At 42.2% G+C, this 27,217-nt stretch overlaps 2 protein-coding genes across 6 annotated transcripts in view; one reads left to right on the top strand and one right to left on the bottom strand.

Annotated features, from left to right (window-relative positions):
• SPATA2 (spermatogenesis associated 2) overlaps positions 1-5,666 on the bottom strand; it is a 45,747-nt gene extending 40,081 nt beyond the window's left edge. The window contains exons 1-2 of one of the 5 annotated variants that reach the window (XM_029612581.1): positions 5,420-5,465; positions 3,294-3,370 (exon numbers count right to left, since the gene is read on the bottom strand). The gene's annotated coding sequence lies outside the window, so the exon portion shown is untranslated. Of the gene's footprint in view, positions 1-3,293; positions 3,371-4,808; positions 5,075-5,144; positions 5,360-5,419; positions 5,547-5,642 lie in introns of those variants that run through there. The other 4 variants (XM_029612585.1, XM_029612580.1, XM_029612584.1 and 1 more) reach the window with 4 other exon arrangements.
• A 3,648-nt stretch (positions 5,667-9,314) lies between these two features.
• On the top strand, positions 9,315-26,460 carry RNF114 (ring finger protein 114). The gene is made up of 6 exons (XM_029612931.1): positions 9,315-9,485; positions 16,799-16,949; positions 17,977-18,083; positions 18,978-19,092; positions 24,421-24,528; positions 26,027-26,460. Exons 1-6 carry the CDS (start codon positions 9,370-9,372, stop codon positions 26,090-26,092), a joined length of 663 nt encoding a protein of 220 aa, XP_029468791.1. The 5' UTR covers positions 9,315-9,369; the 3' UTR covers positions 26,093-26,460.
• The last annotated feature ends 757 nt before the right edge of the window (positions 26,461-27,217 follow it).

Here is a 27,217-nt window from a genome sequence, read left to right as displayed (position 1 = left end):
CAACTTCTCTCCCCTTACATGTCCTGAAGGGAACTCCAGTCTGTCGAGACAGCTCTTTCTTTTCTCTCTTGCCTTGACTGCTGCCAGACTGTCCTACACGAGACTCCGTGCTTTCAGCCGTTACGCATCAAAAACTTGGAACTATGATAGCTTTTATTTTCTTGAGCTTGAAGGTAAAGCATGGTTTTTCGGCCAAGCCTTCCCTTAAGTCCACATCTTTGACCCAACTACCTTAACCCTCTACGAATGACTTACGCATAAATGGATCCTGAAATTATTCACAAATGGGATTTCCTATACCGGATCCCAATGCCTGATCAATTGCAAATTCTGAATTGACTATAAGCAGTTATATTGCCTCTGTTTATTGTAATCTTTCTTGAAACCAACTTTGGGAAAAGGCAGAATATCAAATGTTCATAAATAAAATACAGTTCTCTAATTTTCAATCATGTCAATCATCTATAAATCACAAGTGTTTAAGATTTTCATGTTTATGTTAAAATGTGTACAGCAATTAGTAGCATTATGAACACAAAACAGTCAACACTGAATGCGACAGAACATCCATAAAAACAACAAATGCCATCCTTTTTCAGCTGTGGAAAAGTGAGCAAAACTAATTTTTGCAATATCATTTGATTTTTTAACATATACTCATGTTAAGAAATTTCACCAATATCCTTACTTATCTACTGCAAGCCAAAAGCCACTATGAACTAATGCCAGAAACTTTATACTGTAAGAGAACATGATTACATTTTTAAATATTTCCTAGAAGTGTATATATCCTAGAAGTGTATATATATAGCGCATGCGCAAAAGGAGCACAACAAAGGAGCTTGCCCCTTTTTGCTCCCCCTTCGGGTGTACCTGAAGTGACAGCTGGGGCAAGTTACTTACAAATTCTATTCACAGCCATAACCTAGCACACCACAAAATGGAGTTGATTCACCCCATTGAAACAATCACAGGACTAGGAAACCACCGAAATCAGAGAACACAGAAAAACAAGTGAAGAGAAGAAATAAATCTGATTTATCCCAAGATAAGTACCAATTCTCCTGAAATCTCTTCCAGCCTAATGTTTACACTATTACTGAACATTCAATCAATATAAAAAAAAAATCCCCCTTATAAAGGAACCGTTTTCTGCATCACCTAAACATTGCTAAAGACTGTGATAATGTCTTCTTAAACCAAATTGATTACCCTAACTATGATATCTTTCACTTCCCTAGACCCAAATGAAAAAGGTGGAAGCCTCTTATTAATCTGCAAAAAAGATCTTAAACTTAAACCATACAAAAGTTGGGATAAACCTAACCAATGAAGTTGCAATACTAAAATCTCCAATATTAAATATTTGTCTGATCTATAGCTCACCCAGAATACTCCAAAGACAGCTCACCTTTAATCGAAATCTTCACTAAAGTGTTCCCAGCTCCTGAATCAACTCTAATCATAGATGACTTTAACCTTCCTGTAGCCAGCACACCTAAATCTACATCGTGCAAAATCTTTCTAGATACCATGGAAGCCATGGGGTGGACACAATTTGTAACCAACCCCACTCACAAAGCAGGACACATCCTTGGCCTAATATTCGCCAATTGCAACAACTACAAAATCAATCTTTCCCATAAAATATTACCATAGTCTGATCACCAGTTAATATCTCTCCTCATCATACAACAAATGCACACAATAATCAATCTTTCAAGTACTGAAAAAAAGATAGAACCTGAAACACTCAAAGAAACCATTAAAAATAAAATATCTGAGTTTGATCGCGATAACGCCTCCTCATCTTTTGACTCCTGGGACAAAATCAATGATATAGCCAATACCCTATGCCCAAATCCAGGAAAAAAAAATTCCAAAACTATGGCTACACAACTAAACGAAAAACTGTGGTATAGCGAAGAGCTAAGACATGCTAAATCTGAAAAGCAATGGAGAAAAAAAAAAAACACTCGATGGAATATCTAGAAAAATGTGAATCACTATTAACTAAATACCATGATCAAATCAATAAAGCTAAAACAATATTATGCAAAACAGATTCATGGCCTAATATTTAATTCAAAACTACTCTTTGAAACACTCAAAAACCTAATCAAGGATCCAAGCTCCTCCATCTCAAACAACGACGACTTCACAAAGATATCGTTCAATGAATATGCTAATTCATTGTTAAACAAAATCAATACACTCAAATCACAATTCTTCCCCACCCATCAAAAGTACCAGAAAAGCAATCTATCCAAGTGAAACGGAATTCATTTGAAACAGTATCGTAACATGAAGTAAACCAAATAATCACTAAAATGAAACTCGCAACCCACCCACTGGACCCTATCCCGTCAAAGACCCTGAAAAATGTAAACAGTGTAATAACCCCAATAGTCACAACCATAATAAAGCATTCACTAGCATAGAAACATAGAAACGACGGCAGAAGACGACCAATCGGCCCATCCAGTCTGCCCAGCAAGCTTCACACTTCTTTCCTTTCATACTTATCTGTTTCTCTTGGCTCTTAGCAACCCTTGGTTAAAGCAGAAGGAATGGTCCCTAACAGAGGAAAACAAGCTGCGATTTAACTAATTCTAAAAAACAAAACTAGCAGAATCAATGACTGGGACAATTACTGACCAATATCAAACCTGCCTTTTATCACAAAAGTCCTAGAAAAAGCAGCTTTATCACAATTAGAATACCATCTTGAAGACAACAAAATACTATACCCAAGCCAATTCGGATTCAGGAAAAAATAATCGCTCAACAGAAACCCTACTCATCACTTTAAGTGCTACAAGGCTTTGACAACAATGAATCATATATCCTGATACTAAGATTTAAAAGCAGCATTTGACACAGTTGATCACACCCTGCTATGCCACTAGCTGAAAGAAACTGGAATAGATGGAAATGTCAAATGGTTCCTTTCCTTCTTAAAAGATAGGACATTCCAAGTCAAACTAGGTAATCAAATTTCAGACACCTTTCTGAGCGATAGTCATCCCCCAAGGTTCAGCACTCTCAGCCACTCTATTCAACATCCATCTCCTGCTTATGTGCGCTCTACTAACAAATCTGGGAATCAATTTCTTCCTATATGCAGACGATAAACAATTCAAATCCCTTTCAACAAAACATTTGAAAAAACTGCAGCAGCTGTCAACATACATGAAGGTCATACAACAAAACCTTTCCCCAACTGAAACTAACTCTAAACACACAAAAAAACACAAAACAGAAGGAGAGAACTCAATACTCAAACCACTAACCTTAAACCTAGGAAATACCAATATTACTCCATCAGATGAGATACGAGACCTTGGAATTCAGATCGACAAGAACTTCACTATGAAAAAGCATATAAGCAAATTAATCAAATCAGGATGCGCTCCGAGTTGAGAATTCTACATTGACTAAAACTTCCTTTAACAATACAAGACTTCTGCACTGTCTTACAAACACATATTTAGACTACTGCAACTCCCTTTTACTAGGCCTCCCCGCAAGTTTACTAAAGCCACTACAGATACTTTAAAATGCATCAGCAAGACTCCTTCTAGGGCCAAGGAAATTCGAACACATCACCCCCTCAACTAAGCCCTGCACTGGCTTCCTGTACAATCCAGAATTCATTTTAAAATGTTATCCCTAATTTTCAACATCATCAACAATATCAACCCATGCCTATTAGAAGTGACACTACATCACTATACACCACAGAGAGACAGATCACAAAACAGTACCCTCCACTCTGAACACACACCTAACACAAATAAGAGACCAAAATGTTTGCAATAGCAGGCCCCAAGCTGTGGAACTCTCTTCCAGAGCCATTACATCAGATAACAGAAAGAAAACTTCAAGGGTGAACTGAAAACATGGCTCTTTAGAAAGGCATACGATTTAATGTGATAAAAGGCAGATTTGATATTGGTCAGTAATTGTCCCAGTCATTGATTCTGCTAGTTTTGTTTTTTAGAATTAGTTAAATCACAGCTTGTTTTGCTCTGTTAGGGACCATTCCTTCTGCTAGTGAATGCTTTATTAAATTACTTTAATGCTGATAATTGTATTGACAGTAGTATTGAGTAGCTAGTCAAACAAATATATAATGAATGATATAAAAGTATTACTAGTAGGATTAGTTTTCACTGTTATGCAGACCTAGAAAGAATTAATATGAACTATATTAGATAGGGACTACTATGATATCCTTGAAGATGTGTAACTGTGACCTAGAATATATATATTCACTCTGGTGTTGAATTAGAAGGGTGAATATTAGCACAAAGCATGTGATCACTGACCATGAATATGAATGCTAATAATGAAAACTATTGTGATCTTCTTTTGGAACAACGGTATATAAAACACCTAAATACATAAATGTATTAAAAATGCTATTTACAATGTTTTTAGCGCTTGGATGCCAATCATATGTATTCAAATCGGGATGCATTGTTTAAAAAAACAAAAAAACAACCCTAATGCTCTATCTACAGGTATCAAGTTTACTGCATCCCTATAGAATACAAAATAAAGATAAGACAACATTCAGCTAAAGTTCTCATTTCAATTTGTTTTAGATCCATTCACTTTAGGAATTCTGAGTATTTTTCAAGGTGTGAACCATGTGAACTACTACTCCATAATACCGCAAAATTATTACTTTCCCAATGCATTTCAGAATCGCAACAATTTCCACGTAAAACCAAAATAAACCAACTGCTTTTAAAGCTCATGTCTGCATTTTGCGGCGCAGCTCTACTGTTAGCAAACCATACCGAGAGCTGGAGACTCAAATCATTCCCCCAGAAATAATTTCGAGGGTGGAGGAGGCGGCCTCATCCACCGTCGTCCTTTTCGGATGAAGCGCTTGAGAATTCCCCTTCCCCACTCAACCTGGAGAGCACAGCGCCAAATCCACAGATGCAGAAACTTCTCAGTTCCGCCCGGGATATGCTCTCTCCTCGCGGCTATAGCTCGAGCTCCCCGAAGGTCCCTCACAGGTGCCACAATCCCCTCTGTTACTGGGCCAGATTCAGGACGGGAAGCCGCCGAGTTAATTTATAAAATGAACGAAACGAAAGTAGTCTGGAGGGCGGAGAGAACAGGCTCACCCTCACAACCCCCGGCGCATCGTTTCTAAGCAAGCCAGCGACTGGGCCTCCAGTAAAGCGACGGCGGGGAGCAGAAAAGACTTCCGCCGCCGTATTCACCCCGACTTCGCCAGCAAAGGTGTAAAGCGGCGAGAGGGTGCTCATTGAAACGTGAGGCAAAGACATCAGTGACTCATTTCCTTGCACCTCCTCCCAACAACCCTTTTCCAAGCTCACGGCAAGGGGAGGGGGCGGGAGCACACAGAAACGCCATCACAAGAGACCGAACTACCCACCAGCAACGACAGCGGTCCGCAGATCCCGACTGGGTTCCGTTTCCGGTTCCCCACCCTCCCCCCACCCCCTGCGGCTTCTCCCTCCGCGCCAGCTTGGTCGCCCGGTCACTCAACAAGCCTCCGTCGCCATTGCGAGGAAAAAAAAAAAAAAAAAAACCCCACACGCCTCACTTCCTCCTCCCGACCCGGGCGTCGAGACGTTCCTAGGCGGGCGCATGCGCACCTGAGCTCGTGCCGATCGGTAGCACGTGACTGAGAAAGAGCGAAGGGTGTGCGTGGCGGGCGGTAAGGTGGGCGGGACTAGAAGTGACAGTTGAAGGAGCGCGGTGACATCAGGCGTCCCTGAGGTGGCGCGTGACGTCATGCGGAGGGAGAGAATCATTTTCTGACAGCTTCTTAACAGCTGATGTGCGTGTTTTCGTGTTTTGCTTCACTGACAGCTCTTTTCTATTTCTTTACTATTGTTTATTATCTAAGCTAAGTAGAACGTTGTGTATGATTGCAAACACTTTGGAGTTAATGTCTTAAAAGTGAAAAATTACTTACTGTTTGGAATCTACCATTACTACAAAGCATGGTACATTTTTTCTTTACTCTTCCCAGGTAACCCAGTGTTTGGGGTATACGTTTTGGAAAATACTGATTGATAAATTTACTTCTCAAGATTTTTTTTTCAGTACATATTGTAAACACAGTAAATGTCAGCAGAAAAAGACCCAAGTGGTCCATCCAGTCTGCCCAGCAATTTTTTTTTAGGTTAATTGTCACTCCATGCAGGTTATCCCAGTTACGAATAGTAACTGGCACTCCTTGTGGGTTGCCCCCATGCCTTCTGCTCTGTGCAGGTTACCCCAGTTAACATAGTTATCCCTTTACTTCATGTAGAATTAGGTTTAGCTTTATATTGTACCAAGCTACTTTAACCTATTTCATATCATTCCATAAGTTTAAAATATTATTATCATCAGCCGTAAAAGTCACATTTATTCTGCTGACAAGCGCATTTTAGCACTCATAGTAACATAATACTGATGGCAGAAAAAGACCGAATTGTCCATCTAGTCTGCCCAGCAAGTTTCCAAAGATAGTAGCTCCTACTCCATGCAGGTTACTGCTATGTCTGTTTAGGGTAGTAACTGCTGCTCTGTGCAGGTTATCCCCTTATGGTAAGGGTAGTAATATTTCCAATTTTGGAAAGAAATACAACGAGTGAGGTAATCAAATTTGCAGATGATAGAAAATTGTTCAGAGTAGTTAAATCACAAGCAGATTGTGATAAATTGCAGGAAGACCTTGTGAGGCTGGAAAATTGGGCATCTAAATGGCAGATGAAATTTAATGTGGACAAGTGCAAGGTGATGCATATAGGGAAAAATAACCCATGCTATAGTTACACAATGTTAGGTTCCATATTAGGTGCTACTACCCAAGAAAGAGATCTAGGCGTCATAGTGGATAACACATTGAAATCGTTGGTTCAGTGTGCTGCGGCAGTCAAAAAAGCAAACAGAATGTTGGGAACTATTAGAAAGGGCATGGTGAATAAAACGGAAAATGTCATAATGCCTCTGTATCGCTCCATGGTGAGACCGCACCTTGAATACTGTGTACATTTCTGGTCGCCGCATCTCAAAAAAGATATAATTGCGATGGAGAAGGTACAGAGAAGGGCTACCAAAATGATAAGGGGAATGGAACAACTTCCCTACGAGGAAAGACTAAAGAGGTTAGGACTTTTCAGCTTGGAGAAGAGACGACTGAGGGGGGATATGATAGAGGTGTTTAGAATCATGAGAGGTCTAGCACGGGTAGATGTGAATCGGTTATTTACTCTTTCGGATAGTAGAAAGACTAGGGGGCACTCCATGAAGTTAGCATGGGGCACATTTAAAACTAATCGGAGAAAGTTCTTTTTTACTCAACGCACAATTAAACTCTGGAATTTGTTACCAGAGGATGTGGTCAGTGCAGTTAGTATAGCTGTGTTTAAAAAAGGATTGGATAAGTTCTTGGAGGAGAAGTCCATTACCTGCTATTAAGTTCACTTAGAGAATAGCCACTGACATTAGCAATGGTAACATGGAATAGACTTAGTTTTTGGGTACTTGCCAGGTTCTTATGGCCTGGATTGGCCACTGTTGGAAACAGGATGCTGGGCTTGATGGACCCTTGGTCTGACCCAGTATGGCATTTTCTTATGTTCTTAACAAAAGCATACTAATCTGAAAATGTGAACACAAAAATATGGTTAGTTCAAATTAAACAAGTTTTATGTGCTGAAAAAATAATTTGTGCACATAGCATGTTCTCTACACATAAATCCCAAGCACCATAAACTCCAGGTTCAGCCCCATAGACTAACACTAGACCCAGAAACTTTACTCCACTTCCTCTTATCAGAAGTTAAGTTTTCGGTATTATATGTGACTGATGGAACTGAGTGATGTCTAGGAGAATCAGTTATTTATAGAGCTTGGATTTTGCAAGCCAAATAAAACAAAAGTAGGAACTAACAGTTACTGACTTCAAGAAATAAAAATCAGCAAACAAGTTTTAGTTGATTCCTTTGTATTATACTAACTTAATACATGTATTATTAGTTTAGTATTGACTTGATGGAGAAAACATAATTCTTGAAAGCTAATCACAAATAAAAATATCTCGCCTACAGCTTGTTTGCTGACATTTTTTTCTGTGTATCCAAGTGAACCAATATGGTACCCAGTCCCACACTACTTTATTATTTGACAAATGAAGATGGGACTCTTGTGATCTCTAAAGCTCATGTACTACATCTTTTTTGTTGGGTGTTTAAAATGTGTTCCTGTCTACTAAGACTACAAACAGAGCATAGACACTTTCTGAGTGTTGATAAGAGGAAACCAGCTGCTGAACTTACAAAAAACTTGACTCCTCATAATAGGGTTCATCTGATTAGAAATGTGGTGTACTCCATGGAGTACACAAACTTTCTAAATGTGTTGTTTTACACTGTGCAAACTTCAAAATGAGTTTGGGTGTACTGGTCCAGTTTTTGGGGTGGGCAAAGGTCGAGTGGGGCGCCGTCGGCTGAGAGACACCTTGAGGATCGCAGGGACAGAGGAAGAAAGAGATGCTCAGCTTTTTGCTCAGGAAGCTTTTCGCTCAGGATGCCATTCTCCCTGAATCTGCCCTGTGTATGTGATTGAGACTTTGGTTTTGTTCATGTTTGAGAAAGAGATTATGTGTTTGTATGTGTGTGAGACAGAGGTAAGAGTTGTCAATGGTTCTTTTTGTGATAGGCTTTGTGTGCTTGTGTGAAACAGGGAGGCCATGTGTGTATGTATCTGAGATAAGCTATTGTTTTTTGCAGTGGTGATTTTCTGCCAGGTCACACCACATTGCCGACTTGGGATTTTTTTTTAATCTTGTTTTCTTGGAGAGACGTATTGTTAATCCAATTAAAAAAGTATCACCTTTTTTTTTTTGTTAAACTTTATTCCATTGCATTTACAAGTGGACTAACTTGGCAACCACGGGATGTTCTATATATTTTCCCAATGCCATGGAACTCACACTTTAGCCTTCAGTCAATGGAAAGTTAAGCAGGTAAATTCAACAAAATTGGCATAGACCTAAAGATCTTCAACACTTCCCGGAAAAAACGCCTAAAAAGATTTCCACAGCAGGCCCCCGGACCTTCATTTCGTTACTATGGTAGCCCACAATGGCATGCGGGACTCGCCCGAGCCAAGTCATCATTCTCCACCTCAAGCGGGCGCTACAAATTATCCGACGACGTCCCACGTGACCTTCCTTCCCGCGCGCTTCACGCCGGGGACAGGGGGCGGGGTGAAGACCGCCATCCAGAGCGAGGCCGGAAACGCCTCTTGCTTGTGACGTCAGCGCCAGTTTGCGGAAGTGCCGGGGGCGAGGGGAAAAACAGAAAGTGAGAAAGGAGAGGAGCAAACATGGCGGCCGAGGTGAGCTCTTTGGGCGGCAGGGCTGCAGACTTCCTCTCCCGGTTCACCTGTCCCGTCTGTTTGGAAGTGTTTGAGAACCCCATTAAAGTGAAATGCGGGCATGTGTAAGTAAAAATTTGGGATGTCGATACTTTTTTTGGGAACGTTTATTAACATAAAACTGGAAACGAAAGTGAATGGAGGGAGACGGGCGGTTACTCTGGAATTCGGACTTTGTTTACTTGATGAAATGATCTTAAATTCTCCGCAGCTACAGAAATAACCACACAAAGAAAGAAAACGCGGATTTTGTTTAAATGCCAGTAACATAGGGCAGTCAGTTCCCTCTGGACTCTATCCTGAAAGTGTTTCCCTTGTAAACAGTTGGAGTTGGATATTCCCTGCTTTTAAGGTTTTATTACTAAATGCTATGATTAATTTACGTATTCCGGAGTGATAAGGTTTTAAAGTAGTTAATCAAATTTTATTTCCAGTCCAAATTCTGGGGGAAAAAACATTTTTTAAGAATGAGAAACCAAGTGTGTAACGGTCATCGTTTTAATGTTTATTGCAACAGAGTAATACATCCAGAAATGTCACTGTAGTAGTTTTGCAGAGAGAAATAATATAAACAGGTGGAAGTAAAACATTTATTGAAAACATTCTGTCAGGGAATATAAAACAAGTCAAAAAGGAAAAGTGCAACTCAAATTGTCTTTTAAAAAGAGCTATCTTTTTGCAGACAAAATCAATATAAAAATGTATAAAGACACATGTCATACACAAAAAATGTTTTTTCTATCTCCAAATGCTATAATCATAGTTGGTTTAATTTTTATGCACATGACATCACACCATGCAAAAAACCTTGGCAATGATTCTATGTAATTGTGAACACCTCTATATAATTTATATATATTTTTTCAATTATATTTAGCGCACAACTTTTCAGAGTATCTCAAGGTGAGTTACATTCAAGTACAGTGGTACTTTTCTGTTCCTAGAGAATTTACAATCCAAGGACCTATTTACTAAAGGTTTCCTCCCATTTTGTCTATGAAAAAAATGCTTAATAAGCAAGGCCCTAAGGCCTAGATTCATCATTTTGTGGTAAATATAGCAAAAATAGAGAGCCTCTTAGGAGGCTCACAAAGTTAACCATTTATACCAATGTAAGAGGGGGCACTAGTAACTCAGAGTGAGGTTTGAGGGGTGAGTTGGGTTTTGGAAAGCAGTTTTATATCCAAGTCATAGGTACGAACAACAGAGTTACCATCAGCAGGGGCGGATTGGCCTATCGGGAATCGGGCATGCCCTGGTAAGCCAGTCTACCTAGTCACATGGTCTCTCACAGTTCCTGCCCAGCCTAATTTTACAACTGCCGGACTCCAGCCACCACGGAGTTGTTTGCGGGAACCGGGGATAGCAAGGCAGCACCTGTAGAAAGTGTCCCTGGCTCCTGCAGCCCACAAACAAGCAATAGAAGAAGAGGACCAGAAAGGATTGGTACCAATCCTCCCACTTGCAGCTGAGAAAAAGGCTTAGAGGGGGACTACTGACACTACTTCTCCTGCCAGCGACCAAATTAAAAAAAAAAAAAAAATTGGGCCACTGGCAAAAGCCTTCCCACCTACAGCAGAAGAAAGAAGGAACCAGCAGGGCTGAAGAGGCTTAGTGGGACAGGGCCAGCACAACCTCCGACAAGAATTTTAACTACAAAAGACGGTCTCCCAGTGCCCACAGTTAAAGAATAGGCATACTGGAGCTGGCACACCTCTCCCAACAGTTGCTTAATACAAAGACCCAGCAGATCCTCTAACACCTGCAGCAGAAGTGGAGGCCTGGATTATGAGAGAGCCAGTGAATGAGTGTATGTACGAAGGGGAGAGAGTGCCAGTGAGTGTTAGAATGTCTGCGTATGAGGAGGGGAGAGAGATACAGTGAGCGTTATATGTCTGGGTATGAGGAGGGGAGAGAGATACAGTGAGCGTTAGTATGTCTGCATTTGAGGAGGGGAGAGAGGTACAGTGAGCATTAGTATGTCTGCGTATGAGGAGGGAAGAGAGGTACAGTGAGCGTTAGTATGTCTGCGTATGAGGAGGGAAGAGAGATACAGTGAGCGTTAGTATGTCTGCGTATGAGGAGGGAAGAGAGATACAGTGAGCGTTAGTATGTCTGCGTATGAGGAGGGGAGAGAGATACAGTGAGCGTTAGTATGTCTGCGTATGAGGAGGGGAGAGAGATACAGTGAGCGTTAGTATGTCTGCGTATGAGGAGGGGAGAGAGCGAGCCAGTGAGCGTTAGTATGTCTGCGTATGAGGAGGGAGGGGAGAGAGCGAGCCAGTGAGTCTGCGTATGAGGAGGGGAGAGAGAGTGTGTGTGTATGAGAGAGTGAACATGTACAGTATGATTGTGTTTGAGAGAATGAATGTGTGTGTGTGAGAGCAGATATGTTTGCTCTCCTCCTCCCCTTTTAATCCATGACAATTTCAGGGTGACTGGAAAACAAAAAGTTCCCAGGTATGGATGGCAGAGGATTTTCTTCATCCCTATTAGTTTTAATTATTGGGTAGTATTTGATGTCTGCAGTATTGAAATATTGTTATTTTTGGTACATTTTTAAACATTTTAGTGAGCTTTTTATATTATTGGATGTTCTAAATATCAGCTTTTTGAAATATTCTTTTTATTAGTATGACTTTTTTTTTTTTAAATTCTGCATATGTGACCAAGGTGAGGTATTCTGCTAATATGTAGTTTCTGTGTATGGATTTATAGCAGAAGGAGGTGTATTAGGTCTGTTATATTTCCAGTTTTGCCTTTTTATAGGTAGGGCTGTTACTATTTAAGTCTGACAGTATGTTATTGTATGGTAGGAGTACTTTCTTTGCAGGATTTTGGATTATCCAATGTTCCTGGTAGTGGAAGGAATTGTTGCTGTTAATTAGGTGACATCGGCATTTGAATGGTTAGTGATAAGGGGAAATGTCCTAGTTCAGCAGCTTTTTCTGAATCTGGGATTAAGCCCATCAACTCAAGCTGCCTGTGACTGTGGAACACTGCATTGTTGTATTGCCACCTGCTCTTCCACTGAAAATAGAAAATGTACTCAAACTAGTAGGCTTCTTGTTGATGAAAAGTGCTTACTGAAATATATTATATATGATATAAAGTATTTAAAATGTGAACTATATTATTTTCTATATCTTTTTTTATTCTATAATTTATTGATACTTAAGTGGTCAAGAAGTGTATATACCAGTGATGGCTAACCTATGACACGCGTGTCAGAGGTGACACGCCGAGACATTTTTGCTGACACACAATCAGCGTTTCATGGACTATCGGGAATTTTTTTTTTTTTTTATCGGCTGTGCCGAGCCTTTTTTTTTTTTCTGCTGCACCGACCCTTTAAAATTAGGCTTTTAGTATCCCCCCACCCTCCGGACCCCTCCACCCCCCTTCCCAATGCCCCCGGGCGCAGGGAGGCTCATTCGGCGCAGCGATAGGCAGGGCCGTGGTGAGGCTCATGTCACCACGGCCCGAAGAAACAGATCGCATTTAAACGCGCTGATGCTCCTCCTTCTTCCTGCCTGTGCGGCCCTGGAAGTAAACGTTGCCGGAGCCGCGTGGACAGGAAGGAGGTGAAGCATCAGCGCGTGCAGAAGAGGAGCAGCACTTGTGCTTACAGGCCGCTGCGAATTCCAAGTCGCAGCGGCCCGAGAAGAGGAAGAGGCCCGGTAGCAGGGCCACCGAGGCCTGAGAAGATCAGGGCCACTGCAGGGCCTATCCTGCGGCGACCCGCGAAGAGGAGGCCCAGAGGTGAGAGAGAGGCTGAGGGTCTGTTGAGTGTGTGTGCGTGTATGAGATGAGTTGAGAGATTGTGTTTGAGAGTGAGGACCTGAATGTTTGCAGAGACAGCATGTGCTTGAGCAAGACAGCGTGTGGGAGAGTCAGACAGCATGTGCCAGTGAGAGACTGATTGTATGAGAGAGAGCATGTGAGAGTGAGAGCCTGTGCTTGAGCATGTGTGAGTGAGAGAGAGCCTGGGTGTGTAAGTCAGACAGCATGTGCCAGTGAGAGATTGTGTGTATGAATGATTTATGAGAGAGCATGTGACAGTGAGAGCCTGTGTGTGTGTGAGAGAGAAATGCATGTGAGAATGAGAACCTGACTGTGTGTTTGAGGGAAGATGATGGAGGGAAAAGAAACAGAAAAAAAGACAATATAAAAGGAATTGGCAAAAAAAATAAGGGAAGGTGGAAAAAAAAAGCCTGTGACCAACCAATTAGAAAACTAAGATCAGACAGCAAAGGCAAAAAAAAAAAAAAATAGATTAATCTTTGGGAATGTGCAAGAATAGCACTTTCTCTATGCGGATCTCACAATGTACGAGATCAGCATGGAGAAAGTGGAAGCCCACAGGGCCTGCACAGAGGAGGGAGCAGGATGGGCTTCAGTGTCAGTAGCAGCAATCGGCACCTCCCCAATAGCCATGTGGCAGCAGTGACAGTGGCAGCAGTGACAGTGGCAGCAGAGGAATGAGAGAGGTTCCGAGGTTGCTGGCAAAAGAGAGGGGGGTCTGCCTTTAGTGTGTGCATGTGTATGAATGGGACTCTGCCTGGGGGTGTATGTGTGTGAATGTATGGGTGCCTGCCTGGGGGTCTGTGTGTGTGAGAATGAATGTGTGCATGCCTGGGGGATGGGGAGGGAGTGGTGTGAAAATGAATGGGAGCCAATAAAAGAAACCAACTGACAGATGAAGTTTGTAACTCTTGCTTGGGCTTGAAATGTACGAAATACCAACCTTCAATTGAAGATTTAGCCAATGAAATTCAGCAACAAAAAAGTCACTAAGCAGGTAAGGTAAAGAATTATTTGTTTTTACTTTATTAATAAATACAGTACATATATTAAAATTATAACTGTTATTAATTAGCTACAAATATCACAAAATTATGGATTTTTCTAGAAGTGACGCACCACCCGAGTTATGCTCGGGTTTTTTATGAATTTTGACACACTGAGCTCAAAAGGTTGGCCATCACTGGTATATACACATATATTCTCTCTCTCTCTCTCTTATAGATAGATATATATATATATATATATATCTCTATCACACACACTATACATTTTTTGGGTGTGCAGTTGTATACCCATGGGCCAATATGGATAAAAATCCCCCGGGCCGATATTTTGCCATAATCCGGCCCTGACCACCAGTGAAGATTTAGAGGTAGATCTTAAAGTATGTGCGCACGTACTTTTGTTCGCGCAACTGGCGAAAATCCGGGGTCGGCGCGTGCAAGTCTGCGCAAAATCGGCAGCCTGTGTGCGCCAAGCCGTGCAACCTGCCTCCGTTCCCTCCGCGTCCCCCCCCCCCCCCCCCCCACCTTTTGTTGTGTAAGTTACGCCTGCTTCAAGCAGGTGTAACTTGCGCGCGCCGCCTCGGCATCCCCCGGCACAGGCTGCAGTGCTGGGGGACTCGGGACCGCCCTCCCGGCCCGCCCCCAAACAATCGACACGCCCCCTCCCGCCCCTTTTACGAAGCCCCGGGATTTACGCGCGTCCCGGGGCTTTGCGCGCGCCGGCGGCCTATGCAAAATAGGTGCGCAGGGCTTTTAAAATCTAGCCCTTAATGTGATTTGGGGGGATGAAAGGTGAATGAAGAGTAGATTTGTTCCAAATTCTCTCTACCTAGTTTTGATTACAACTAGGTAGAGAGTTCAAACCCAACTTGCCCCGAGTTCATAATGCCCTCTCTTACAGTGGTATAAAAAGTTCAGATATGTGACCCTCCACAGTCAGTCTATCTCTCTCTCTTTCTCACCGCAGTTCGCGATAAGTTTTCACCCAGTAACACACAGCTAACGCAGGCACAACGCACAGGAAAAAGGTGTAATAATTTCTGGCATTAAAACCTGCGTCGTTGTGCGTTACTCTCTCATGCTACGCTAACTGACCCTCATTTCCATGTACTCCACCCAAACTCCTCCTACTTGAATACAAATGAAAAATCTGCACACACAATTTGCAATGCGGTATTTATTGCATGCATTAACGGCGTTATCGCGGGCGATAGGGCCCTAATGCATTTTGATAAATGACCCTCTAAGTTTGTACCTGAGGAATGGAGGGTGAAGTGGCTTGCCCAAGGGCAGAAGGAACATCTGTGGCATCTGAAGTTTGGCTTCCTCGATTCTCGGCCTGCTGCTCTAACCTCTCTAGGCAGTGCCTCTTTCCATATGGCTTATGGGATATTCTGAGTTGCTCAGCAGGTGAATGTTTTTCTTTTCTTTTTTGACTATATTGTTTATAGTATTTTTTGGCTTCTGTTTTCTGAGTATTAGGAAATATGAAACAAACATGAAAAATATCTGAGCTGTGGAAACTTGTGGAAAGGGGCATAGAATGTGGGGAAGGCCCTGAAATTCAAGCCTGGAATCCCAAATTCAAATCCTTTGAGCTATCATTTGTGTGCAATCGTAGAAAAGACATTTTAGGTTTGATTCACTCAAGTTTTTCTTCCATTCTATGGCTATGGGAAAAGACACTGACAAATCAGGCCCTATTATCTCTTTCTGCCATGGTTACTCACTTCTAAAAAAGCAATTATTATGGCATTATTCCTTTTGTCCTAAACTTTTTTGAGGTTTTTGTACAGTTGCACTACCTGAAATAGATTACCACATATTCCATCCCAGAAACTGTAAAACTTGTAAAGATTCTGGGTGAAAGTGCAGTGTAAATCTAAACTATTTTTATAAAATAACATTAAAGAGCAAAGGATTCATGAAATGTGTAAAGGTTAAGCAGCTATGCTTAGATGTTTGTTAGGATCTAAGAGGATACTTAAAGTGAGAAGAAAGATGAAAGGTGTAGAAATATAAAAGTTAGATGCTAGTTAAAAAAAAAAAAAAAAAAAATAGGAGCCTGGAAAACATTTTTCCTTTTTCTTTTTTTTTTTTCTATTTTCCTGGGGTATTTTTACTTTTTTTTTTTTTTTTTTTTGCTGTATTTTAGTTTATATATTTTTATGCTATACTTTGTTTTTTGCTTTTCTGAGATTTAGGTGCCCAGATAATGTGGGCTCCTGAGTTTTTTTTTGTTTTTTTTTCCAATCCTGATGAAATACATTTCAAATACTGTAAGAAGAGGAAAGGAGGTAGTTTCTAGTAATGTGGCCATTATGCTTTGCAGAGGCATTGAACATAGATGGTCATTAACTATAAGACTGATCTTATAAGTAAAATTACATAGCACAAAAAGTTGCGGAATGAAAAAGAACTATACAGATCCTACTTATGTTCAGCATTCATGAAAATTGAAATAATGATAAAAGTACACATTAAACAATTATTAATATTTGTGAGGCTATCATGTTTTACCTTTTATTACACACATCAAACACATTTTTATATTTTTCTCATGTTAGCTTTTGCACTCTATGCCTGCAAGAATGTCTGAAGCCAAAAAAACCCGTATGTGGCGTGTGCCGCTCCTCGCTGACCCCTGGTACCCGAGCTCTGGACCTTGAAAAGCAAATTGAAACAACTGAAGCCACGTGCAGAGGATGTGAGAAAAAAGTATGTGAAAAATACTGGCTTTTTATTTTTCTTATCTGTGTAACCATTTACAAAACTAAATCAGGTTTTTATGTGGACTTGAGGGAAACGGTTTTGAACAGCTATTTAGCTTCAGATAGTGATTTTATTCCATTAGGAGCTTTCTAAACACACTGGATAGCTAGTATGCCCCCCAACTAAGAATATTGTCACTTGTTAAAATTCAAAACAAATGATTTCAAAATATTGGGTATATTATTTAGTAATGTCTCAGTTCATTAAAATTCTTGAGCTGTGCAAATGGCCTGGTATCTGGACATATCCAGTTTGACATTTTAAGAACATAAGTGCCATGCCAGGTCAGGCCAAAGTCCATCAAGCCCAGCATCCTGTCTCCCACAGTGACCAGTCCGGGTCACAAGTACCCGGTCAGATCCCCAGTAGCTGATCTGTTTCTTGCATCTCACTCCCAGGGATAAGCGCTGGCTTTCCCAAGTCTGCCTGGCTAATAACAGTTTATGGCCTTTTCCTTCAGGAACTTGTCCAGTTCTCTTTTGAACCCCACTTTGATAGTTGACATTGATCACATCCTCCAGTAACAGATTCCATAGTTTTATAGTGCACTTGATGAAAAAATACTTCTATGATTTGTTTTTTAAATCTGCCAGTTGCTAGATTCATGGAGCATCTTCTAGTTCTAGCATTCTTTGAAAGGGTGCATAACTGTTCCCTATTTACCTGTTCCACCCCACTCATGATTTTATAAGTCTCAGTCCTGTCTCCTCTGTCATCTCTTTTCCAAGCCAAAGAGCCTGCTGAGCTTTTCCATTTTTTGTAATCATTTTTTGTTGCCCTTCTCTGTACCTTTTCTATGTCTGTTATGTTTTTTTGTTGGAGCTGTTTTCCTTCATACTGTTTACAAGACTGTCAGGGGATATTTCCTGCGCTTCATGGATTCACTGTTTTTACTCTGTAATCCTAATTAAAGTGTTTTGTGTGGTGGGAGAAGTTATCTTGTTTCCTTATTGCTTCCAATGACTGTTCACAGATATACCTTTCCAAAATGCGTGTCCACTCCGCTTCCTGTTCTAAATACCAGAATTATGTAATGGAAGGCATTAAGGCAGCCACAAAAGATCAGTCGCCTCATATCAGGTGGGTGTCTTTCTGGCTAAAAGGAAAGCAAAGGTTTGTTAGCTGAAATGTTTTCCTCTTCACACACAATTGTGTATTGTAAGTCTGGTGACTGCATGATCAGTTGGGCATGCTCTGGGTCTCCAGTGCATGCACATTTTATCTTATGGGTATTTACTCTGCATGTCCCAAAAACTAGACTGGCTGTGGGCAAAGCTGTATATTAGGCTGGGCACTGGGTTAATTGCATTTACTTGCCCCCTATTCGGTCATCACTGTAGAAGCTGCCGTTGGTGTGTGTTGGCTTGTACAAGCCTGCCCTGGCCCTTCACTCTTTCAGCCTATTAGCCTCTGAAGTGGTTTCAGGCAGCTCGGATTAATCGTGAGGTTTACAAGTTTATGTGTAATTTTAAATAAAGTCTTTCCATTCCCACTAAAAGTAGCTGTAAGTTGCTATTGAACAGCAAAACATCAGTTATTTGGGGGGCACGGGGGGGGAGGGGAAGCATGGCTAAGAAATGTCAGTGTGTAAGTATTTTTGTAATGTTTCACTTGTCCTTAGATTTACTGTAAGTACCATCTGAAGAAGGGACATGGGAGGTCTGTAAAGTTCATGTACCACAGCCTCTTTCCTTTGACCCTTTTATAAGATATCCCAGCCTAATAAGACTCCAGTTTTCTCCCAGGATCAATATGCTTCCTGGAACCACTCAGTGGTGTAAAACATTCTGCTCTTTAGGATGTGCATTTCTGTTGTGTGAGATCTTACGTTCTAACTTATGGTAGGAATTCTTGCTCGGGATATTCTCCCTTTTATATATTGGGCTCCTCTTGCCTGTTGGCTGTGAGTGTTCTTGGGGTCTCCTTCTCCTAGCAGAGGGGCATTCTTAGCAGCATTTTTGCATTTTCTTCCAGAGATGTACCAAACCGCTACACGTTTACCTGTCCTTACTGCGGCAAGAAGAACTTTGATCAGGAAGGATTGGTTGAGCACTGCAAAAAGGGGCATAGCATGGATACAAGACAAGTGGTAATATCACCCTATTACCTGCGTATCATCTCATTCATTTCCATTATTATAGTGGTTTCTGCCACTTCGTTAAAGTTTAGGAGTGTTCTTTAACGAATGTTTTAAAATGTAATGAAATAAGCTGGAAAGTTTACAGATGTAAACAGCGGATCTAGGGTTGCTCCCCTGTCAGTCACAGGTATATAAATGCCTGCCTGGTTTGCTGTGTCAGTGTCATCTTCTGCTTCTTCTGGCTCTGAAAGTGAGCCAAGTGTTGCCTGTAACTATAAGAAAATACTGGGGGGGGGGGGAAGGTGGATGTAAAGAGCCTTTTTTAACCCCAAGATAGATTTCATTATTGTAAGATCATCTATCCCGTTAATAAAAACTGTTCCCTGTACGTACCCAGACCAGGGAGGGTTTTGCCTCCCTTCCAGCAGATGGAGACAGAGAGAGTTTCACTGTTACTGCCACACAACCCGAGGTGCCACCTGCAGTCCCTCAGTATTTCTGTCTCCAGCAGATGGTGGAGGTGCAATACTCCATCAAAAAAAAAATTAAATAAAATAAGACTTTGGAATTTTGGAGATTGCCTCCCAGGGAGTTGCTAGGTCTTGGTGGAGCCATCCCCCCCCCTGGTTTTTGAGGTGGATGAGCAGGGTGTTGGGGACCCTTTTATTATGCTCAGTCATTGATCACTGCCAGGGGCAAACAGCTCAGGGTCCCAGTTTCCTTGCCTTCTGGAGGACAGACAGAGCCTGCGGCCAGCCTTCATCTCAGAAGGAAAGTAATTTTTCTTGCTTTTCTGGTATTTGTCTGCCTTGTTGAACTTTTAAAGTTTTTTTTAGAAAAAAAATTATATATAGATATATATATAAAGGGAAAGACTGACAGTGAATTTCTCCTCTTCTGAGAGGATTGAGCGGCTCTCTGTTTCCCCTGATCCTTCGGTGGCAGTGTGAGTGTGGCTATTTGTGGTGCAGGACTGGTGCCTTGGTGCAATGCCGTGCAGCTTGAGCTGCGCGATCTGTGGGGATAAGCGCATCTCTCCCACAACGGCCGATGCTCCCGGTGCCTCTCTGGGAGAGAGGGCACTTGGGGAGCTCTCGTGGCAGCATTGGGCGAGCGGCGCAAGTCTGGCAAGCTCCCTGATATGCTGCAGGCGGTAGATGACCCCTTCCCGATAAGCATGGGAGCGGTGGCCATCTTGTCCTCATTCGTGGCTGCTTTGCGCACTGGGGAGGGGGATTTCCCTCTTCTCCAGCCAGTGGGACCTCTGGGGGAGGCCAGTGGGCTAAGAGGATCCAATCTGAGTATGAGGGGGACCTCCTGGGGGAGGCTTTGGATGACTCCTCCAATTTTTCCACTGATTTTGTCCTGCTGTTACACAGGGCATACATGGCCATGAAAGCTGTGGGACAGCATGGAGCTGAGCAAGGGCCATCGGGGCGTCCGTGACCAGTTAAGAGGGCTAGGCCTCATCAGGCTGCAGGGGCCACGAGAGTCCGGCGAGTCCCGTGAACTCCTGCACCGGCATGTGCTGAACTGGATATCTCGGAGGTTTCTGAGGATGAGAACCAATAGGCACAGGATCCACCTGAGGCAGATCCATCTATGGGGGACCAGGATCCAGAGGAGACACTGGGTATAACCCTGTCTGTGGAGGGGGATGATCCGAAGATGGTTCGGTTGTTCCATAAAGAGGAGTTAAGTCCCCCTGATACCCCGTGTTCTTGAAGAATTGGGGATAAAGGTCCCACACGAGGAGTCTGATCAGGACGATGTAGACCCGATCATGGATGGCCTTTGGGATCCAGTGAAAACTTTTCTTTTCCATAAGTCGGTTAAGAAGTTGGTATTCAGGAAGTGGGATACTCGTGAGACTGGGTTGAAGGTTGGCAGAGCAATGGACCACATATATTCCTTGCCTGAGGAAACCCTGGAGCTTCTGAAGGTGCTGAAGGTGGATGCCTTGGTTTCGGCTGTCACTAAGAAAATGACCATTCCGGTGACTGGTGCTGCAGCGCTAAAGGATCTCCAGGATAGGAAGCTGGACGTCCACCTCAAGATTTTTTTTAGGTCTCTGCCCTAGGCATTCGTGCTGGGGTATGCATCTAAGTAAGTGTTCTTGTACCCATGGCTAAGCGTCATAAAGCGTGTTTGGTGCATAACAAGTAGTTTCTTGCTAAGGGCAGGTCTCTGCTGAGTGCAGCAGTTCTGATCGGACAAGGCCATGTCTGAAGCTGAGGCTAAACAGGTGAAGCATCTGGAGGCTGTGGTGGCCTATGGAGCCGATGCATTATACCACCTCATTAGGACTTTTTCTAGGACAATGATGTTGACAGTTTCAGCCAGGAGACTCCTCTGGTTGAGAAACTGGTCAGCAGATGTTTCATCCAAGACTCAGCTGGGGCGTTACCTTTTAAAGGGAAGCTGCTTTTTGATCAAGACTTGGGGGAGATGATCATAATTCTCGGAGAGATTAAAGGCCATAAATTGCCAAAGATAAACTGAAAGGGTCGTTCCGTACCTGCTCTCATTTCAGAGGGAATAAATGCTTTCGGGGTTACAAGACTTCAGGTGGCGTCCGGAAGCAGTCCTCGGGAAGGCAATTGTCCTGGAACCAGTCCTTTCGCGGGCGAAGGCCAAATAGAAGCCAGTCTTTCCAGGTGGGGAGCGGTGTGTCTGACTCAGGGCGGTGGTGGAGCCAAATCCATCCAATGAAACAAGGCCAGTCCACTCCTCAGTTACGGTCATAAGGGAGGCGGTTGACTCTGTTTTACGAGGAGTGGGCCAAGTTCACGTCGGACCAGTAGGTTTTAAGCGTGATAAGACACTGTTGCGCTTTAGAATTTGCTCGTCTGCTAAGAGATTTGTTCATGGTCTACCCCTGCTCTTACGAGGGAAAAAGACTTGTGATGCAGCAAACCGTTAGTCTCCTTTGTATGCTGGAAACCATTCTTCCCATACCCCTGTAGGTACAGGGAAAGGGGCGCTATTCAATTAATTTTGTCATTCCCAAAAAGGAGGGAACGTTTTGACCAATTTTGGACCTGAAAAAGGTAAACGTGGCTCTCAAAGTTCCTCTGTTTGGAACGGAAACCTACGTTCAGTAACTGTGGCGGTGCGCAAGGGGGAGTTCCTAGCTTCCCTGGATTTGACCAAAGCGTATTTAAACATAGGAATCAGGCCCAACCATCAAAGGTATCTTTGTTTCATGGTCCTGGAACAGCATTTTCAGTTTTGCACCCTTCCATTCAGTCTGGCAATGGCTCCCAGGCCCTTCACCAAGGTGGTGGCAGTGGCCCTCCGTAGGGAAGGCGTCTTCGTTCACCCATATTTGGATGAGTAGCTGATTCGGGCGAAGTCAGAGCTCCTTTGCCGGCAGATAGGGGATTTAGTACTCCAGCGCCTGAGGTTTCTGGGATGGATAGTCGGTCTGTCCAAGAGTCATCTTTCTCCTTCCCAGGTCTTGGAATTTCTAGGGGCACATTTCAATACCAAGGTGGGGAAGGTTTTTCTCACCGTGGAGCACATTTTCAAATTGCAGATGCAAGTTCGCGGATTATTGGAGAAGCAGGTGGCCCAAGGTCTGGGATTACTTGCAGGTTCTCGGTTCTGTGGATTCCACCTAGGAGTTGTTTCCATGGGCACTTGCTCATATGCGGCCTCCACAGTTGGCGTTACTTTCCTGCTGGGATCCGTTGTCAGAGCAGTTTCAGCCACCGCTTCCCCTTACAGAGTTACTAGGTCCAGTCTCTCGTTCAGAACAAGTTGATTCGAGGGGTGGACTTGGAGGTACCAGACTGGATGATTGTTACCACCGATGCCAGTCTCTCCGGGGGAGAGCGGAGTGTCCGATCCAGTCTGTTCAGGGTTAGTGGTCGGCGGAGGAAGCATTGTGGTCCATCAGCTGCTTAGAGACTAGGGCAGTGCGTTTGGCTTTGCATGTGTTTCTGCTTCTGTTGAAGGGGAAGCTACGACAATGGCTTACATCAACCAACAGAGTGGCACCAGAAGTTGAGTGGTAGCTCAGAAAGCACAGAGTTAATCAACTGGGCAGAGCAGCATCTGGTGCTGCTAGCGGTCTCGCCCATTGTCCGTGTCTGCTGTGTGAAAGTGGACTTTCTCAGCTGACAACAGCTAGTTCCCAGAGAATGGGAGCTGTCAGAAGAGGTGCACACTTTCACCAGGCATCGTTTGGATGTCCAGGCCTCAGAGGCCCTGGGCTTTGAGACTGTACTTCGAGCGGGACTCGCAGTCCCACCCCATTTAGGGAAGCTTTGGTACATCCCAGGAGTCTGGACTGATCTGGGTACATATAGGAAAAGGAAAATTGGTTCTTACCTGCTAATTTTCATTCTTGCAGTACTATAGATCAGTCCAGAGTCTCACCCAGTTGGAGAAAGCGCGATTTGGAGAGTCTGCTCAGTCTGTTATATTTAATCTGAAGAATGGCACAGGTTTTGTTAGTCCTGCACTTTTTTTTAGTGTGGGCAAAGTTCTAAGTTTCCAATTCCTACTGCTTGTTCAGGGGATATTGTTTCGTTAATGTTGTTAGTATTATAGCCATCTTGGATTGGGTACTTCTCAGTACTAAGGGACTGCAGGTGGCAGTGTCAGTGAAACTTTCTCTGTCTCCATCTGCTGGAAGGGAGGCAAAACCCAGGAGCCGTGACAGATCTGTGGTACTACAGGAACAAACAGCAGGTAAGAACCAATTTTCCTTTTTGGGCCATTCACGTAGCGGGTTTAACAATTTACAGAGAAGAGGCCTAATTTGTGTTATGCAGATGTTGCTGACTTTTTCTTCTTGTGGTTTGTGTTTTCCCAATTGGGGATTCTGAATTTCATGAACTGTGCCCATGGGCAAATACCTGTATGAAAGTTGGGGTTTTTGATCATAATCTTAGACTACATTTTTTCCTACAATTTTGGCCAGTTCATTAATCCAGGCTTGGCCCTGTCAGGGAGTCGGTGGGCAGCTGAGAACTTGTGGCAGACTCCCTTATCACTCCTCCCACAAATAAAAGCTGTAATTTCAAAATTAACTTTTTTTTTTCCCCTCTTAACGGGCTTTCTCTTGGCCAGATCATTGTAACATATACTAGTAATAGGCATTTCTTCCTGACTGTATAGCACTGGCTATGGTTTATTGTATTACTTATGTAGCTAAGGGTAACACTTACCCTTAGCTACATAAGTAATACAATCAGTGCTACTGTAAAGGATCACAAGCCATAGAAAAACGCGGTGCAGGTTTTCAATGTTTAGAGAGGCAGAGGAGAGAGGTTTGCTTGCATGAAACACTTGTTGTGCTTATCTTTTCAAAACTGGCTCCTCTTGTAGGTTTGCCCAATCTGTGCTTCCATGCCTTGGGGGGATCCAAATTACAGGAGTGCTAACTTCATGGAGCATGTTCACAGACGGCATCGTTTTTCCTACGACACCTTTGTGGTATGTGAATATTAGAGTGTCTGTGTTTTTATTTGCTGTAGCAATTCTGTTGCATGTGTCTTGTGTTGCCTTGAAAGCTATACAGAGCACCTCCTCCCCAAAACAAGAATGGACATCAATGTACGTTTAAGTTAAAAAAAAAAAAAAAAAAAAAAAAAAAATTCTTAAATCGAATTTTATTGGAACCCCAAACAGCAAAAAAAATAAAACCAATCCAATTAAATAATACAACAAAATTCAAAAGCATGTGTATGGTTATAGATATATTAATATGCCACACCCCAGCTTCCTCTCCCAATTATTCCCGCACCACCCTCCATGCAGTTAATAGCTAAAGCAAAGAAGTGAGAGAATATAGTCCAACAGTCCAAAAAGAAAACTGCTAGGTCTGTTTATCACACCACGGCATAAACTGCTCCCAAATCTTCAAGAAAGCTTGTAGCAAAGTCTTACGCATAGCTGATAGCTTTTCCATATAAAGTACAGACATAGAAAAGGCAAAATTGCTGCCTTTTGAAGGAAACCCATTTCACATCTGGCAACAAGCCACAAATTCAGAGAACTTAATCACAGGAATATAACTCAAGGAACTCCCCAATAAAAAAAAAAAAAAAAAAAATTTCCAACTCCTTGGCAGTTCAAAAGTCCAACATTTAATTCCCTACCTATTGTCAGTCCTAAACTCTTTACACAACCCCACACCGATGTTATCTGCCTCAGCCTATATTAGGCTTTGTATATTGTATTTCTTTGTTATTTAACCCCATATATTTATCTCCAAGTTATTTCTACCTGTTTTTTGTAAGACATTTTCTTGTCACTGTTATTGTTCAAAATGTAAACGGAATTGATCAGTAATTCTGTTATTGGAAAGTCAGTATAGAAAAGTTCTAAATAAATAAATAAGGATACAAGGCAATAGTAACCTTTCTGGATCCAGAGGGATCTCAATGTTCGTTACCTCTTGACTCAAACGTATTATTTCTTTCCAGTACAACTGAACTTTATTGCAAAAAAGATACCAGTATGGCCACATAGATGCCAACCAATGTTAAACTTTTGTGTTGGGCTCATGGAAATGCTGCAGTCAAAAAGTAACATTCCAGAAACTGTGGTATGTGTGTGTGGTATTTTCCCTTGCTCAAAGAATACAAAACAATCATTTTATTCATTAGAACAAGAAAGTTTTCAAATCTGGTTCTTGAACTCCTTAAAAGATTTGGTATTCAGTAACCAAAATATGCAAAATGAACCTGCTTCACAGATTCAAGGGCCTTCTTTGCTAGGCAGAAAATGGGAGAAAATCTTTTTATACAAAAACATGAACTCTGCATTGTGGAGGTCCTGAAAACCAGTGTTGTGGGGAAGGCTTTTGAGAACTGGGTTTGATTTAACATGCATGTTTCCAGAATATATCTCTGCCTCAGCACGAAAGTTAAATTTGTTGCTGCTTTCATCCTGCATGAGTTTCAGGCTGTGTGTTTTTTTTTCTTTTCAGGACTATGATGCTGATGAGGATGCCATGATGAACGAAGCAGTGCTGCGCTCCTTGATGGATAACTGAGCCCGGTGCAGGGAGAAACTTGGCACTTCCATTCTCCAGTAGGGCCTGGCATGTCTTGAGTTTGCTTTGTGCTACTCCTGTGCACTTCACTACTTTCTATCGCCAGGTTTCTCAGTTTGATAACTACGTACTTCAAAAAAAAAAAAAAAATTGTTTTCCCAGCGAACCTGCGCTCCTGACTAGCAGGATGTCTCTCCCATCTCCTGCCATGGTACGGCCTATAATGCAGACAACTCCTAATTATTATTATGTTTTATTTTTTTTTATGAAAGTAACAGTACTGCTGGGATAAGAAAACAGTCTGTATATTTATTCCAAAAAAAGACCCTTTTTGGTTTAAATAAATTTGAGGTATTTAGCTGTCTTGACACTTCTCTAACACTGGTCTAGCCAATATTATTTGCTGGGGTATACTCTCTTCTGCCTTGAGTAGAGATGTTAAGAGAGCTGATGCATGTCCTGCTGATGTGCTGGGGGTCTTGTTGGGTAACAGAAGAAGGGAGTTTGGTGTAGACTTATAACCTTTTCGGGTTTGGGTTTTGTCCCTTGGGCTTTGGATGTCAGGATTTTGAACACAAAGTCCTTCGAGTTATATATATATATATATTTTTTTTTTAAATTCATAAATTTTAATTCATAACTGCAAAAATCCCAGTGCAAACCTCAAGCTTCTCCCCCCCCGACAAACACCAAACTTCCTTTCTGATTGGGTGTTAACTCAATTTCTGCCCTTTTCTCTTTCATAATGATAGCAGCATTACTACTAAAAAGCTTTCAATATCTCATATCCCGATGTAATAAGATGTGGGTTAAAACTGCATTGAAACTGGGCACACAGGTTAAAACTTTCTAATTTGTGGACATTTTCCACAGTATCTCAAGAAAACAATCTTTGAGAGATATCAGGAGCTACAAGAACTGCACAGTAACCAAAAAAGGAAAGATAAATCCATAATAACTGCAGCCCCCAATTCACGTGTACTGTATCGCAAGTTTCCAGTATCACACAAAGTAATATAGAAAGGAGAACTAGAAAAACCTATATAATCTGAGGACTTAAGGCAAAGACGACGTTACACCCATTCATGAACTTTCTCTCTGGAAACCAACTTTGTCACTTAAAAA

This window comes from Rhinatrema bivittatum, chromosome 8, assembly GCF_901001135.1.
Source record: "Rhinatrema bivittatum chromosome 8, aRhiBiv1.1, whole genome shotgun sequence".
Taxonomy (NCBI): Eukaryota; Metazoa; Chordata; class Amphibia; order Gymnophiona; family Rhinatrematidae; genus Rhinatrema; species Rhinatrema bivittatum.
Note: the sequence above shows the minus strand (reverse complement) of the source record. Positions and strands in the feature narration are given on the sequence as shown.

Coding starts and splice junctions, on each gene's coding strand:
- RNF114 (XM_029612931.1), top strand. CDS start 9,370: ATGGCGGCCGAGGTGAGCTCTTTGGGCGGCAGGGCTGCAGACTTCCTC. Junction 18,084..18,977: donor GATCAGTCGCCTCATATCAG/GTGGGTGTCTTT, acceptor ATTTTCTTCCAG/AGATGTACCAAACCGCTACA. Junction 24,529..26,026: donor TTTCCTACGACACCTTTGTG/GTATGTGAATAT, acceptor TTTTCTTTTCAG/GACTATGATGCTGATGAGGA.